This window comes from Salmo trutta, chromosome 38 (assembly GCF_901001165.1).
Source record: "Salmo trutta chromosome 38, fSalTru1.1, whole genome shotgun sequence".
NCBI classification, from domain to species: Eukaryota; Metazoa; Chordata; class Actinopteri; order Salmoniformes; family Salmonidae; genus Salmo; species Salmo trutta.
Genome location: NC_042994.1, coordinates 16521722 through 16536267, shown reverse-complemented (window position 1 = coordinate 16536267; position 14546 = coordinate 16521722). Strand labels below are relative to the sequence as shown.

General features: G+C 40.8%; 1 protein-coding gene across 3 annotated transcripts in view; it reads right to left on the bottom strand.

Annotated features, from left to right (window-relative positions):
- Positions 1-4702: 4702 nt before the first annotated feature.
- LOC115178826 (cytoplasmic phosphatidylinositol transfer protein 1) overlaps positions 4703-14546 on the bottom strand; it is a 77610-nt gene continuing 67766 nt past the window's right edge. The window contains exons 6-10 of one of the 3 annotated variants that reach the window (XM_029740172.1): positions 11533-11631; positions 7816-7971; positions 7625-7688; positions 5985-6121; positions 5571-5650 (exon numbers count right to left, since the gene is read on the bottom strand). In XM_029740172.1, coding sequence (XP_029596032.1) covers positions 5645-5650; positions 5985-6121; positions 7625-7688; positions 7816-7971; positions 11533-11631 — 462 coding nt within the window. In that variant the 3' untranslated portion in view covers positions 5571-5644. Of the gene's footprint in view, positions 5651-5716; positions 6122-7624; positions 7689-7815; positions 7972-11532; positions 11632-14546 lie in introns of those variants that run through there. The other 2 variants (XM_029740170.1, XM_029740171.1) reach the window with 2 other exon arrangements.

The window sequence follows — 14546 nt, the reverse complement described above, 5'->3', positions numbered from 1 at the left end:
CACCCGCCAACCCTGCGCGCAGCACACACACACACAATCATCTGACAACCGACAATGGCAAAGTGTAGTAGCAAGTAAACTTTATTTACTACAAGAATTAAGAAAAAAGTGAAACAATAATTACAACGGAGAACCAAATATACTTCAAGGAGGGCAGTAAAAATATAACAATTATAAATCAGTGGAAGAACCCAGAGCGACTTCCAGTAGCCGATCAAGGATGGCACTTCAGATAGGGAGAGAGTAGCTCTGGTCCAGGGTGTTAGTGTGGATTGCTAACGCTTGTCCTGCTCAGGAGGCTCAGTGTCAGGAAGCAGCAGTGACAACCTGGACCAGAGCTAGGGAGACAGCGCGACAGCCTGGCAAGCCGCATCAGGAGGGACACAACGAAAGCTTGGTCCTTTCCTTAGAATGAACAGATGCCATTTGAAATACAGCAAACCACAAAATCAAACTACAGCAGTTGTGAAAATTATAACAGAAAACTAACCTCCGAGTCAAGATGCATTGTATAAATTGAAAAAGTAAACACAGTCACCCCGATAAAAAGAAAAAAAATATTGATTCAAATATTGTTTTTATAGATAATGTGTCATTATGTCAAAGAGCTGTAGGATCACCAAAAGCAACCTTAACGTTGATGATGCACACTACAATGGGGAGGTTGCAAATTCAAAGTAAATCTTTTCACCGTGAGCACAATATGTTGAAAAATATGTATTTTCAATGTCCTTTCAACCAAAAAGGACATTTTTTAAATGTATTTTGCTCATAGGGTTGTAATGTACAGCATGTAGTTACAATGGTCTTTTCTCCTGTGGATTTTTCAACAGCTCGATAAAGAATACTAACAATGCACCTTAAAATTGCACCTTAAAATGTTATAGATTCAAACCAGACTTTTGTACTCTCAAAACGAATGCAAAATGACAAGTAAATTATCAAGAGTTGGTTATTTTTCCAGAGTGAAGGTCTAGGTTTTATAAATAGTAAACTCTTCCATGCGTTCCACGCTCCACATGCGTTCCACGCTCCACATGCGTTCCACGCTCCACATGCGGTCCACGCTCCACATGCGGTCCACGCTCCACATGCGGTCCACGCTCCACATGCGGTCCACGCTCCACATGCGGTCCACGCTCCACATGCGGTCCACGCTCCACATAATCTCACTCAAAAAGTCTCTGTGAACTCATGTGGAGCATGCAACTGAAAATGAAAGAGTTCACTATTTAAAAAACCTAGACCTTAACTCTGAAAATAATAATATACTTCTCATTTTGCATTGGTTTTGATATAGGCATTAGCTTACTGGCACTCAAACATATCCCTGGATCTTTTTTATTCCTGATAGTCAATATCATTTAACACATGTATCCCACAGGAAATTTAACAGCAAAGACAAGTAGTTTAGAATGATAGTGAGCGTCTTGTGTAAAGAGGAGACATTTTGGGTTTAGACACTGTAGAGTGGTCAATATCTGACCAACAAGTAGGCTTGTATAACTTTGGTCCAACAAAACCCTAAAACAGAGATATAACAGTCAGTATATTTGTTAACGGCTAATTTCATTCTCTCATCACAAAATGCGAATGCCCACATATGTAATGTAATGTGACGTCTTTAGGACAAAACAATGGTCAACAGGTACTACAAACTACAGCTATTTCTCTCAATATCGTGTACATTTTGATGAAAATAACTAACATGAAGCTGTATTTCAAATCAATGTTTTGAAATTGCAATAAATTGAATAGTAGGCTTAAAAGGGCAAATCCGTCATTTTTCAAACTCATACTCATTATCTCCAGCACCATACCGGTGTCTAGATATGTGAAAACGGCATGTTTCTATGATCTGTGGTTGCAAAGATAAGAAGAAAGGTCCTAAAAAAAAAATGCTTCTCTGTGACATCACAGGGTAGGATTAAAAGTAAGAAAAACTGATTTTCAAAACCTGCAACTAGTTTCTAGCCAGAGGGAGGATATTTTCTTGTTGCACATCACCGCGAATGTCAGTGTTTGAAAATCATAGTTTTTAAAATGGTTGACGTCATCGGGTAGAACTTTGTAACTTTATATATTTTTCTACAAAACGTAGAAATGCGCCATTTTCACATGTGTAGACACTGGTACTGTGCTGGAGATATCAAAAATAAGGTTGAAAAGTGGTGGAATTTCCCTTTAACATTACAATAAAATGGGATGTTTTTTCTTTATTGAAATGTTTTGGATTTTGTATACAGACGAGACAATATAGACTTTTGCATGCAGAGGCACTGAGAAGACAGTTGTATTCTCAGAACATGCTCAGTTTCAGTCTCTGCTAAAACTCTGCTTTACTATACAATGATTACACTACAGAGCCTAGGACCACGTCACATTTGCTTTCTCCACAATTTCGCATCAACAACATATCCTGCAATTTATATACACATATACTTTACATATGTATACATGTTTGTGAACATTTCATGCGGCATATGAGACCCCTTTATGCATCTATGTGATTGTATAAAATAGTAGCTAGGGCATTACATAAAGAGAAACCTTCTGTCCTCAATGTTTCTCCCCCCCCCCAAAAGTTTCTGATGACGCACTGTGGTGAGGCTAGTGCAGGAAAAAAAGATGGCCGCTGCTAACGTTGTTGTTTCAAAATAACTTTGAGCCCACCAAAACTGGTACAGTACCAACATTGGCAAGCAACATTATCGGCATTCCTAAAAACACAATGCACACAATGCAAAGATAATCAAGTACATACAATAAGGCCAGGTTGAAGCAAGTGCCCTGCGCAAGCATGGAATTTCTTATCAACTCCACTGTGCTCAATGTTCACTTACAGTTGAAGTTTACATACACTTAGGTTGGAATCATTAAAACTCGTTTTTCAACCACTCCACAAATTTCTTGTTAACAAACTATACTTTTGGCAAGTCGGTTAGGGCATCTACTTTGTGCATGACACAAGTTATTTTTACAACAATTGTTTACAGACAGATTATTTCCCTTATAATTCACTGTATCACAATTCCAGTGGGTCAGAAGTTTACATACACTAATTTGACTGTGCCTTTTTAAACAGCTTGGAAAATTCCAGAAAATGATGTCATGGCTTTAGAAGCTTCTGATAAATGATGTCAATTAGCCTGAGACAATTGGACGTGTACCTGTGGATGTATTTCAAGCCCTACCATCAAACTCACTGCCTCCTTGCTTGACATCATGGGAAAATCAAAAGAAACTAGCCAAGACTTTAGACATTTTTTTTGTAGACCTCAACAAGTCTGGTTCATCCTTGGGAGCAATTTCCAACTGCCTGAAGGTACCACGTTCATCTGTACAAACAATAGTACGCAAGTATAAACACCATGGGACCACGCAGCCGTCATACCGCTCAGGAAGGAGACGCGTTCTGTCTCCTAGAGATGAACGTACTTTGGTGCGAAAAGTGCAAATCATTCCCAGAACAACAGCAAAGGACCTTGGTGAAGATGCTAGAGGAAACAGGTACAAAAGTATCTATATCCACAGTAAAACAAGTCCCATATCAACATAACCTGAAAGGCCGCTGCAGGAGGGACTGGTGCACTTCACAAAACAGATGGCATCATGAGGAAGGAAAATTATGTGGATATATTGAAGCAACATCTCAAGACATCAGTCAGGAAGTTATAGCTTGGTCGCAAATGGGTCTTCCAAATGGACAATGACCCCAAGCATACTTCCAAAGTTGTGGCAAAATGGCTTCAGGACAACAAAGTCAAGGTATTGGAGCAGCCATCACAAAGCCCTGACCTCAATCCTATAGAAAATGTGTGGGCAGAACTGAAAAAGCGTGTGTGAGCAAGGAGGCCTACAAACCTGACTCAGTTACACCAGCTCTGTCAGGAGGAATGGGCCAAAATTCCCCCAACTTATTGTGGGAAGCTTGTGGAAGGCTACCCGAAACGTTTGACCAAAGTTAAACAATTTAAAGGCAATGCTACCAAATACTAATTGAGTGTATGTAAACTTCTGACACACTGGGAATGTGATGAAAGAAATAAAAGCTGAAATAAATAATTATCTCTACTATTATTCTGACATTTCACATTCTTAAAATAAAGTGGTGATCCTAACTGACCTAAAGCAGGGAATTTTTACTAGGATTAAAATGTCAGGAATTGTGAAAAACTGAGTTTAAATGTATTTGGCTAAGGTGTACGTAAACCTCCGTCTAAAACTGTACATTTACAGCATATCCCCAAATGGCATTTTTCCTAGTCATATCTGTTCTGTTGCTATACCAATTTGATTAAACTGACTGCATCACTCTCCAATGTCAAACTTTATGCCCAATATGCATTTTATCATGGCTTATCTAATGTTGTGTAAACGTTCCAATGGTTAGTTAAGTAGACAGGTGAGTATAGATGCAGGTATAAAAATTGTGTTTTAAAGCAGGGAGAGAACGGTTACGTTCCCTGCCCTTCCTAAAGAGGGCTGAAGCAGAGCTCTGGAGACCTGAGACGGGATCTCTTTCTGTGGTTGTACTGACCTTCCATCTGTTTCAATTGGAGTGTGGAGTGGAGAGACATGAACACACACAGATCTGGGTTCAGTTTTGAATGGTCTCTCCTCCGTCCAGGTGAAAGGTGGTGTCTTTTTAGTGAGTCAATGTAGTTATAAAACTAACTATACTACAGTACTTCTACTTCCATTTTGTTAATTTCAAAGTTTATTTATTTCAAGGTCAAAATTATATTTTGATATTTGTAGGCTGAGAATTCTATGGAAAGATGTTCATTCACTCAAGTGAACAAAACATTAATATCATTGTCTCTCTAATTTCATGTTATGGCAACTACATTTACATTACATAAGGTTTATCAGCTGACCTGATATAAAAATTTAAAAAAAGAGAATCCATCTGGCATTTTGTCAATAACATATTTAATGACGAACACAGGGATCGCTAATTGAGGACAGCACACAAAACCCCTTGTGGATATGTTCTCTTGATGGACAGCTTGGGTGGTTGTTACAGTAGATCAGACAGCTGATTGGCTAGATCTCAGGAAGAGGAAGCCATCCATTTAAGGCTGACAAAACAGACTTCTGTTGAGGATGTAGGAGATTGGAAACTGGTGGTTAGACCTTTGACCTCTGGAGATATGTGTAAGAAGCACTCACCTCTGGGATATGGTTAGTTGGGCCTGGAGGACTGGGCACTGGGGTGTAGAGGCTAGTCTTGCTGGGCTACTAAGACAGTGAGGTGGCAGGGCATATGGGGGGAAAAGAACATCCCGTCCCTCCTATTCCCCCCCTAACTCAGCCTGGTCAGAGGAGGGCCAGGGGGAGTGATTTTGATTTGGAAGCGGCACCAGCATAGAGCCCTGAGGGACTCCACTCTGGTTCTGGGCAGCGGCGTCAGGCAGGGTGAGGGTCTCTGGGGCGGACTTCTTGCGGGCTCTGTCCTTGGGGACGGAGAGGAACTCGGGTGCGTCAGTGCAGAGGGGGGTGGTGGGGGCGCTGGCGGGGCCGGAGAGGGTGCAGGAGGACAGGGGCATCTGGCTGATGGAGATCGACGGGGGGAAAATCCCGATCTTCTCGTTGGTGGCTTCCTGGATGGTGCGCTCGTACTCTCTCACCTCATCCATTGTCATGTCTACACGGAGAGAGAGAATGAGGGGGGAGACAGCACTCCAAAGCATTCTAACGCTTCTTTCTAATCTTAGTCTGCCATCATACTACTAGTTATGTCAATCAAAATGACCAAACATTTTCAAATCAAGTCATTTTATATTTTCCTCAAGTTGTGAATATTTTTTACTTCATGTTTTCCCGATATAGAAAGAACTATAAAGCTCGTAAGAACCACTTATTTAAAAAAAAAACGTTTTGCATAGAAACAGAGTGATTGGTTACCTCCTGAGTCACGTCAACACGAACAACAGAACACGTCAATGAAACAGAATAAGAGGAAATGAAACGACACATACGCTGACTTTGTCATGAATCTCTATGTCATCCAGTGATGGGGAGTTTGTGGAACGCTCTTGCTGCTCATGGCAAACTTTAATGTTAGTTTGTTCCTGCATACTTCTCTCGTATTCCCGCACATCATCCAAGTTCATATCTGCAAAGAGGGGAGGAAGGAGGTCGAGATGTTGGCGTCGTCCCGTTAGGACGCTCAAGACGAAGGTAGAGGAGGGGTTAAGTGAGGAGGGGCACGCCGTGTGTGAGTAGAGAGCGCTGGGTAGTGATTAGTGCTTTTGGGAGGGGCCAAAAGGTCGAAGTTCAAGCACAATCAATAGGAGGTGGAGCGGGCAGAGCTAGCTTCCCACGACCGAAAAGAGTTGGTTTTGAGGAGAAAGCTAGTCAGGCCAAAGCCGGATTATGAAGATGAAGAGGAAGAAAGGGAGGGATAGAGGGAGAAGGGAAAGGAGAGGGAGAGTAAATGATCCAGAACCCTCAGAGTCAGACGTGAAGGGTTGGGAACATCACCGGAAAAAATACATTCCCAAAGAACAGTCCTAGGCAAGGTCATCCCAAATACATCAGGAGGATTTGGGTGAGGGGGAAATCATCCAAATAGTGCATAGGAGGGAAAGTTATTTCCCCCCCCCCCCCCAGAGGTAGAGGAGAAGGGAGAGAGTGAGTAGTGGTGTCCCATTACAGCAGTAATGGCTTGTTATGGACTTACCCTGCAGCCATGGAAAAAGCTGAGCGCTAATAAGAGTCCTGCTAGTATTACTGCTACTGCTGCTGCTCTCATTGCCATGCAGTCACGACCGACATACACACAACTGTCATGATTCAACGAGTGCAATATCTTCTGTGTAATATCACCTGATACTTCCAGCAATTGCTATTCTCTTGAGGAAATTGTAGCAAATTCAGCCATTTGTGTTCACTATAGACATCGTACAAGCCTAGATGCCAACAAGAATGAAAAATATTTCGGACGCAAGAAGAAACAGACCAGTGTACAAGGCGGGATATTCTTTGATTGAACGCCAATACAGAATTGCAGGAATTGGTTTTCCAGACAAACATGGAAGGAACTGCAGTCCAGGTGTTGTCTGTATGACAGTAGTGAGTTAGTGAACACAGATCAACCCTGGACATGACAGTACTCCTAGGGGCGATTTTCCCAGACACAGATTAAGCCATTGAGCTTGGTCTCAGTCCAGGACTGGGATTTGAATCTGCCCTCTAGGGTATGTGTTCTAAGTAGGGTTATTGATGTCAGAGAGGTCAGCCAGCACATAAGATGGATCAGGGTTAGATGCAGTGATGGGGAATTGGATGGTGTTTAGGGTTTCACATGCCTTATTTAGTTCTATAACACACAATGATACAGACAGTCGATTCAAGACGGCATCAACAGTAACCACGTAGCTCCCAAAAGGAGTACAATCTTATTGATGATATTCTAAGGAGACTTCATAGGTCCCAGTGTTTAACTTGGGCCATGTTCATTAGGCACAGAATAAAAACTGGAAGGGACTTCCTAGTCTTGTCCAATAAGTAGCACTCATTCATTTTAACCTTCAACACAAAAAAAATAATATTTGCCCTACTGAACACTACCCAGTGATTAGTTAGAGGACCAATTGAGCAGTGCTTGTCGACCTACCGATCCACTCATCCACCCAGGCAAAAGCCTGCCTGTGGCCTAGGAGCAGCACATCACGCACCACCTATAGAGAGAGACAATAGAGGGGGTCAGAGAACACTGATCTCAGAGCAGTTCTACAAAAATTAACCAGCACCATCTATGGAGTAAGTGGCTGCTATTTGTGTGTGTGTGCATGAGTGACTTCTGACCTTGTGTACAAACTGCTCCACGCGCGTCTGCAGGCCCCACACCTCAAACTTGACTGTGACCAGCTTGTAGGAGCACATGATGGGCTCCTGGGTGTCCCTCCAGCCCTCCTGCAGCATGCCCCTCGATGTCTTCTCTGACTTGAAGTACCGCAGGTCCTGTTGGTGTGGACACACACACACACACACACACACACACACACACACACACACACACACACACACACACACACACACACACACACACACACAAGATCTCAGTAATTAATCCAAACCTCTGCGCCCTGAGAGAAATGCATTATGGGAGCTACAAATAGAAAGCTAAAGTTAAATAGGAATCCTTCCCTCCAGATATTTTTCCCTAAATCTCGGGGTGAGGAAATTTATCATTCAACCACCGCTTACTGCATCTACTATATTCAACAGTATAACTATACTTACACAGATGCTAACATGCTAATTTATAACACTGAAAATTAGATATGGAAGAGGTGTGGGGAGAGAATTAGAAGGTGATGCTAGAGTTAGCTTAGCATTATCTGGTCAGAACTGAATTGCTGAGTGTATCGTGGGTTTACCTGCACTACAAACTCAATTCAGGAATATAACTACATTTAAACTTATTTGAATCAAATTCCAAACCAATAAAATAGTTTGGGATATTTGGAAGACTAGGATGCTTAGGGCAAAACCAATTATAGGTCGACCGATTATGATTTTTCAATACCAATAACAATTATTGGAGGACCAAAAAAAGCCGATAACGATTAAATATATATTTGTAATAATGACAATTACAACAATACTGAATGAACACTTATTTTAACTTAATATAATACATAAATAAAATCTATTTAGTCTCAAATAAATAATGAAACATACTCAATTTGGTTTAAATAATGCAAAAACAAAGTGTTGGAGAAGAAAGTAAAAGTGCAATATGTGCCATGTAAAAAAGCTAACGTTTAAGTTCCTTGCTCAGAACATGAGAACATATGAAAGCTGGTGGTTCCTTTTAACATGAGTCTTCAATATTCCCAGGTAAGAAGTTTTAGGTTGTAGTTATTATAGGAATTATGATGCGTCAACTATTTCTCTATACCATTTGTATTTCATATACCTTTGACTATTGGATGTTCTAATAGGCACTTTAGTATTGCCAGCCTAATATCAGGAGTTGATAGGCTTGAAGTCATAAACAGCTCTGTTTCAAGCATTACTAAGAGCTGCTGGCAAACGCAGTAAAGTTTGAATGAATGTTTACGAGCCTGCTGCTGCCTACCACCGCTCAGTCAGACTGCTCTATCAAATATCAAAACATAGACTTAAATATAATATAATAAACACACAAATACGAGCCTTTGGTCATTAATATGGTCAAATCCGGAAATTTTGAAAACAAAACGTTTATTCTTTCAGTGCAATACGGAACCGTTCCGTATTTTATCGATCTGCTGGCAACCCTAAGTCTAAATATTGCTGTTACATTGCACAACCTTCAATGTTATGTCAAAATTATGTAAAATTCTGGCAAATTAGTTGCAACGAGCCAGGCGGCCCAAACTGTTGCATATACCCTGACTCTGGTGCAATAAACACAAGAGAAGTGACACAATTTCCGTAGTTAATATTGCCTGCTAACATGAATTTCTTTTAAACTAAATATGCAGGTTTAAAGAAATATACTTCTGTGTATTGATTTTAAGAAAGGCATTGATGTCTATGGTTATGGTTAGGTACAGTTGAAGTCGGGAGTTTACATACACTTAAGTTGGAGTCATTAAAACTTGTTTTTCAACCAGTCCACAAATTTCATGTTAACAAACTACAGTTATGGCAAGTCGGTTAGGACATCTACTTTGTGCATGACACAAATCATTTTTCCAACAATTGTTTACAGAGATTATTTCACTGTATCAGAATTCCAGTGGGTCAGAAGTTTACATACACTAAGTTGACTGTGCCTTTAAAAAGCTTAGAAAATTCCAGAAAATTATGTCATGGCTTTAGAAGCTTCTGATAGGCTAATTGACATAATTTGAGTCAATTGGAAGTGTAACTGTGGATGTATTTCAAGGCCTACCTTCAAACTCAGTGCCTCTTTGCTTGACATCATGGGAAAATCAAAGGAAATTAGCCAAGACCTCAGAAAAAAAATTGTAGACCTCAACGAGTCTGGTTTATTCGTGGGAGCAATTTCCAAACGGCTGAAGGTACCACGTTCATCTGTACAAACAATAGTACGCAAGTATAAACACCATGGGACCACGCAGACGTCATACCGCTCAGGAAGGAGATGCGTTCTGTCTCCTAGAGATGAACGTACTTTGGTGCGAAACGTGCAAATCAATCCCAGAACAACTGCAAAGGACCTTGTGAAGATGCTGGAGGAAACAGGTACAAAAGTGTCTATATCCACAGTAAAATGAGTCCTATATGGACATAACCTGAAAGGCAGCTCAGCAAGGAAGAAACCACTGCTCCAAAACCGCCATAAAAAAAGCCAGACTACGGTTTGCAACTGCACATGGGGACAAAGATCGTACTTTTTGGAGAAATGTCCTCTGGTCTGATGAAACAAAAATAGAACTGTTTGGCCATAATGACCATTGTTATGTTTGGAGGAAGAAGGGGGATGCTTGCAAGCTGAAGAACACCATCCCAACCGTGAAGCACGGGGGTGGCAGCATCATCTTCTGGGGGTGCTTTGCTGCAGGAGGGACTGGTGCACTTCACAAAATGATGGCATTATGAGGAAGGGAAATTATGTGGATATATTGAAGCAACATCTCAAGACATCAGTCAGGAAGTTAAAGCTTAGTCACAAATGGGTCTTCCAAATGGACAATGACCCCAAGTATACTTCCAAAGTTGTGGCAAAATGGCTTAAGGACAAGAAAGTCAAGGTATTGGAGTGGCCATCACAAAGCCCTGACCTCAGTCCTATAGAACATTTGTGGGATGAACTGAAATGTGTGTGTGAGCACGGAGGCCTACAAACCTGACTCAGTTACACCAGCTCTGTCAGGAGGAATGGACCAAAATTCACCCAACTTATTGTGGGAAGCTTGTGGAAGGCTACCCGAAACGTTTGACCCAAGTTAAACAATTTAAAGGCAATGCTACCTAATACTAATTGAGTGTATGTAAACTTCTGACCTACTGGGAATGTGATGAAAGAAATAAAAGCTGAAATAAATAATTCTCTACTATTATTCTGACATTTCACATTCTTAAAATAAAGTGGGGATCCTAACTGACCTAAGACAGGGAATGTTTACTAGGATTAAATGTCAGGAATTGTGAAAAACTGAGTTTAAATGTATTTGGCTAAGGTGTATGTAAACTTCCGACTTCAACTGTACATTCGTGCTATGATTGTGCTTTCTTCACGAATGCACTTTTGTTAAAACATCACTCGTTTTGCGAAGTAGACTGTGATTCGATGATAAATGAACAGGCACCGCATTGATTATATGCAACGCTGGACAAGCTAGTTAACCAAGTAATATCATCAACCATGTGTAGTTAACTAGTGATTATGTTAAGATTGATTGTTTTTTTTAATAAAAAGTTAAGTTTAATGCTAGTTAGCAACTTACCTTGGCTCCTTGCTGCACTTGCGTAACACGTGGTCAGCCTGCCACGCAGTTTCCTCGTGGAATGCAATGTAATCGATGCAATTACCTCTAATGAAACCACACACACACACAGACTCACCTCAGACTCTTTATAGTATCTCTCAGGGATCTCGTCGTAGGCGATATCCACAAAACACACTTCCCTTTCCTGGTCTTTATTTTCACTGTCTGAGAAGATCTGAAAACAGACAAAAAAACAATAACCTCTTTACAAAACTACACAGCTCACTGATATTGATTGTGCCTCCCAAATCTTCGTGTTATCATTCGAGGCCCTGTTTGTTATTTGACGGAAGCTAGTCATTGTCCATTCTATTTCAGCCAGAGTGGTCAGAATATCCACAGGGTCAGATATTTGATTTATCATTGCCCATATTCACTAAGCATCTCATAGTAAGAGTGCTGATCCAGGAACAGTTTAGCCTTTTAGATCATTATGAATAAGATTACATGGACAGGGGGGGACCTGATCCTAGATCAGCACTCTTACTCTGAGACGCTTGATACATACAGGCCCTGACCTTAGACCTTTGATTACGGACCACTTTACCTTAGACTTAGCTGCTCCACTAGGCTACTGCAGGGACACGTCATTGTGCAACGCAGCCAGAAGGGAGAGCTCTAAGCTTGTGTTGATTGACGTCCACTGTACAGTATTCTCACTGCCATTATCTCCCATTCACACAACAGACAGACAGACATTCCTCATATATAGCCACAGAGCAAAGAGACACCAATAGCATTAGCCACTCTCTGTTTACATCTTGAATATTGTATGCCTTGCTGCCAAATATGATTATGAATAGTAGTCCAGCCAGAAGAACGTGGCTGTGATGGTGCCACATTTATAATATATTTGTACCTTATTTATTGAGGTATAATAACTACATAAAGAAAACTGTAAAATGATGTATGACTTAACATAAATTAAATATCATATTTGGAAGCAATATGATCAGTAGATTTTTTTGGTTCAGCTCGTGTGCTATATTTGGACTAGTCTCCAATGCCAAAACTTCAAGATGCCCTATGGGTTGGTAAAGTCTGCCACCTTTCTCACCTCTCTCCCTTTCTCACCTCTCTCCCTCCTGCCACAAGATGCCGCATTGGGGGTGACATGCCGTCATGGATAAGTGCAACCAAGGGACAAAGAAGAGAGAGTAGAAAGAGGAAGAAAGTGCAATAATGAGGGGAGAGAGAGAGAGAAGAGGAGAGAGAATGAGAGAGGGCGAATGTGAGAAGGAGAACGTGTAATAAATAAAGAGGGGGGAGAGTAGGAACGTTAGGAAGAGGGGAGAAGAAAGAGAGGGAGAAAGGACAAGGGAGACGGAGGGAAGAAAGAGAGCGTGCAAGAATGAATGAAAGCGAGCAAGTAAGAGGGAGAGAAACAAACTATAATGGTGAAGTCTCAAGGAGACAGACAGGACAGACAGACAGGACAGACAGGACAGACAGGACAGACAGGACAGACAGACATAATGACAACCATGAACCATGAGGAACAGTATTTAAGCAGTGGCTCTTCTCCAAACCTAACAGCAGCCCTGCCCTGTCACGGTCTGCTACCTGATACAACTGTGGAATTGTCAATCACATCCTCTAACCACACCCTCCATTCATTCAGGCAGAATATGCAGTCTGCTCACACACACACTACTTCATTCACACACTGTCATTCACACGGATTCACACAGACGCACTTCATTCACACACGTATGGATGCACACACACAAATGAAATCCAAACAGACATTGAACCTCTTCCCTGTCAGGAAATAGGACTGTGAGCGTGAAAACTGGTTTTTACAGCCTGACATTATCTTTCATAACACCGCGAGCACAGAAACACAGGGCTGCATATTATTTCACAACGCACACTATCTTGGCAGAGAAGACTGAGATTTGGACCAGATTATACAGGGTTGTAAAAGATGCAGAGCTTGTGCTGGTCAGCCCTGAAGCCGCATTGTCCGTGGAAAGAATCGCATGGGAGCTTTTTAGTGGAACTTGTGCGTGCCAACACATACGCGTGTCTGCATCTGTGTGTCTGTACGTGACACCAAATGTGTACTTGATATGTGCGTGTGTGTGATATGACTCCAAGTGTGTGTGTGTGTGTGCACGCACAGAGACACTGGCCAGCAGTTGTTAGAAGAGAGGTAGGCTGGGGTCGGATTACAGATGTAGAGACCAGAGTGTCTGCCTTTTACATTCAGTCTGATATAACATCCTCTCTTCTTACATTCAGTCTGATATAACATCCTCTTTTTTTACATTGTCTGATATAACATCCTCTCTTTTTACATTCAGTCTGATATAACATCCTCTCTTTTTACATTGTCTGATATAACATCCTCTCTTCTTACATTGTCTGATATAACATCCTCTTTTTTTACATTGTCTGATATAACATCCTCTCTTTTTACATTGTCTGATATAACATCCTCTCTTCTTACATTGTCTGATATAACATCCTCTTTTTTTACATTGTCTGATATAACATCCTCTCTTTTTACATTGTCTGATATAGCATCCTCTCTTTTTACATTGTCTGATATAACATCCTCTCTTTTTACATTCAGTCTGATATAACATCCTCTCTTTTTACATTCAGTCTGATATAGCATCCTCTCTTTTTACATTCAGTCTGATATAGCATCCTCTCTTTTTACATTCAGTCTGATATAACATCCTCTCTTTTTACATTCAGTTTGATATAGCATCCTCTCTTTTTACATTGTCTGATATAACATCCTCTCTTCTTACATTGTCTGATATAACATCCTCTTTTTTTACATTGTCTGATATAACATCCTCTCTTTTTACATTGTCTGATATAACATCCTCTCTTCTTATATTGTCTGATATAACATCCTCTCTTTTTACATTGTCTGATATAACATCCTCTCTTTTACATTATCTGATATAACATCCTCTCTTCTTACATTCAGTCTGATATAACATCCTCTTTTTTTACATTGTCTGATATAACATCCTCCCTTTTACATTATCTGATATAACATCTTCTCTTTTTACATTGTCTGATATAACATCCTCTCTTTTTACATTGTCTGATATAGCATCCTCTCTTTTA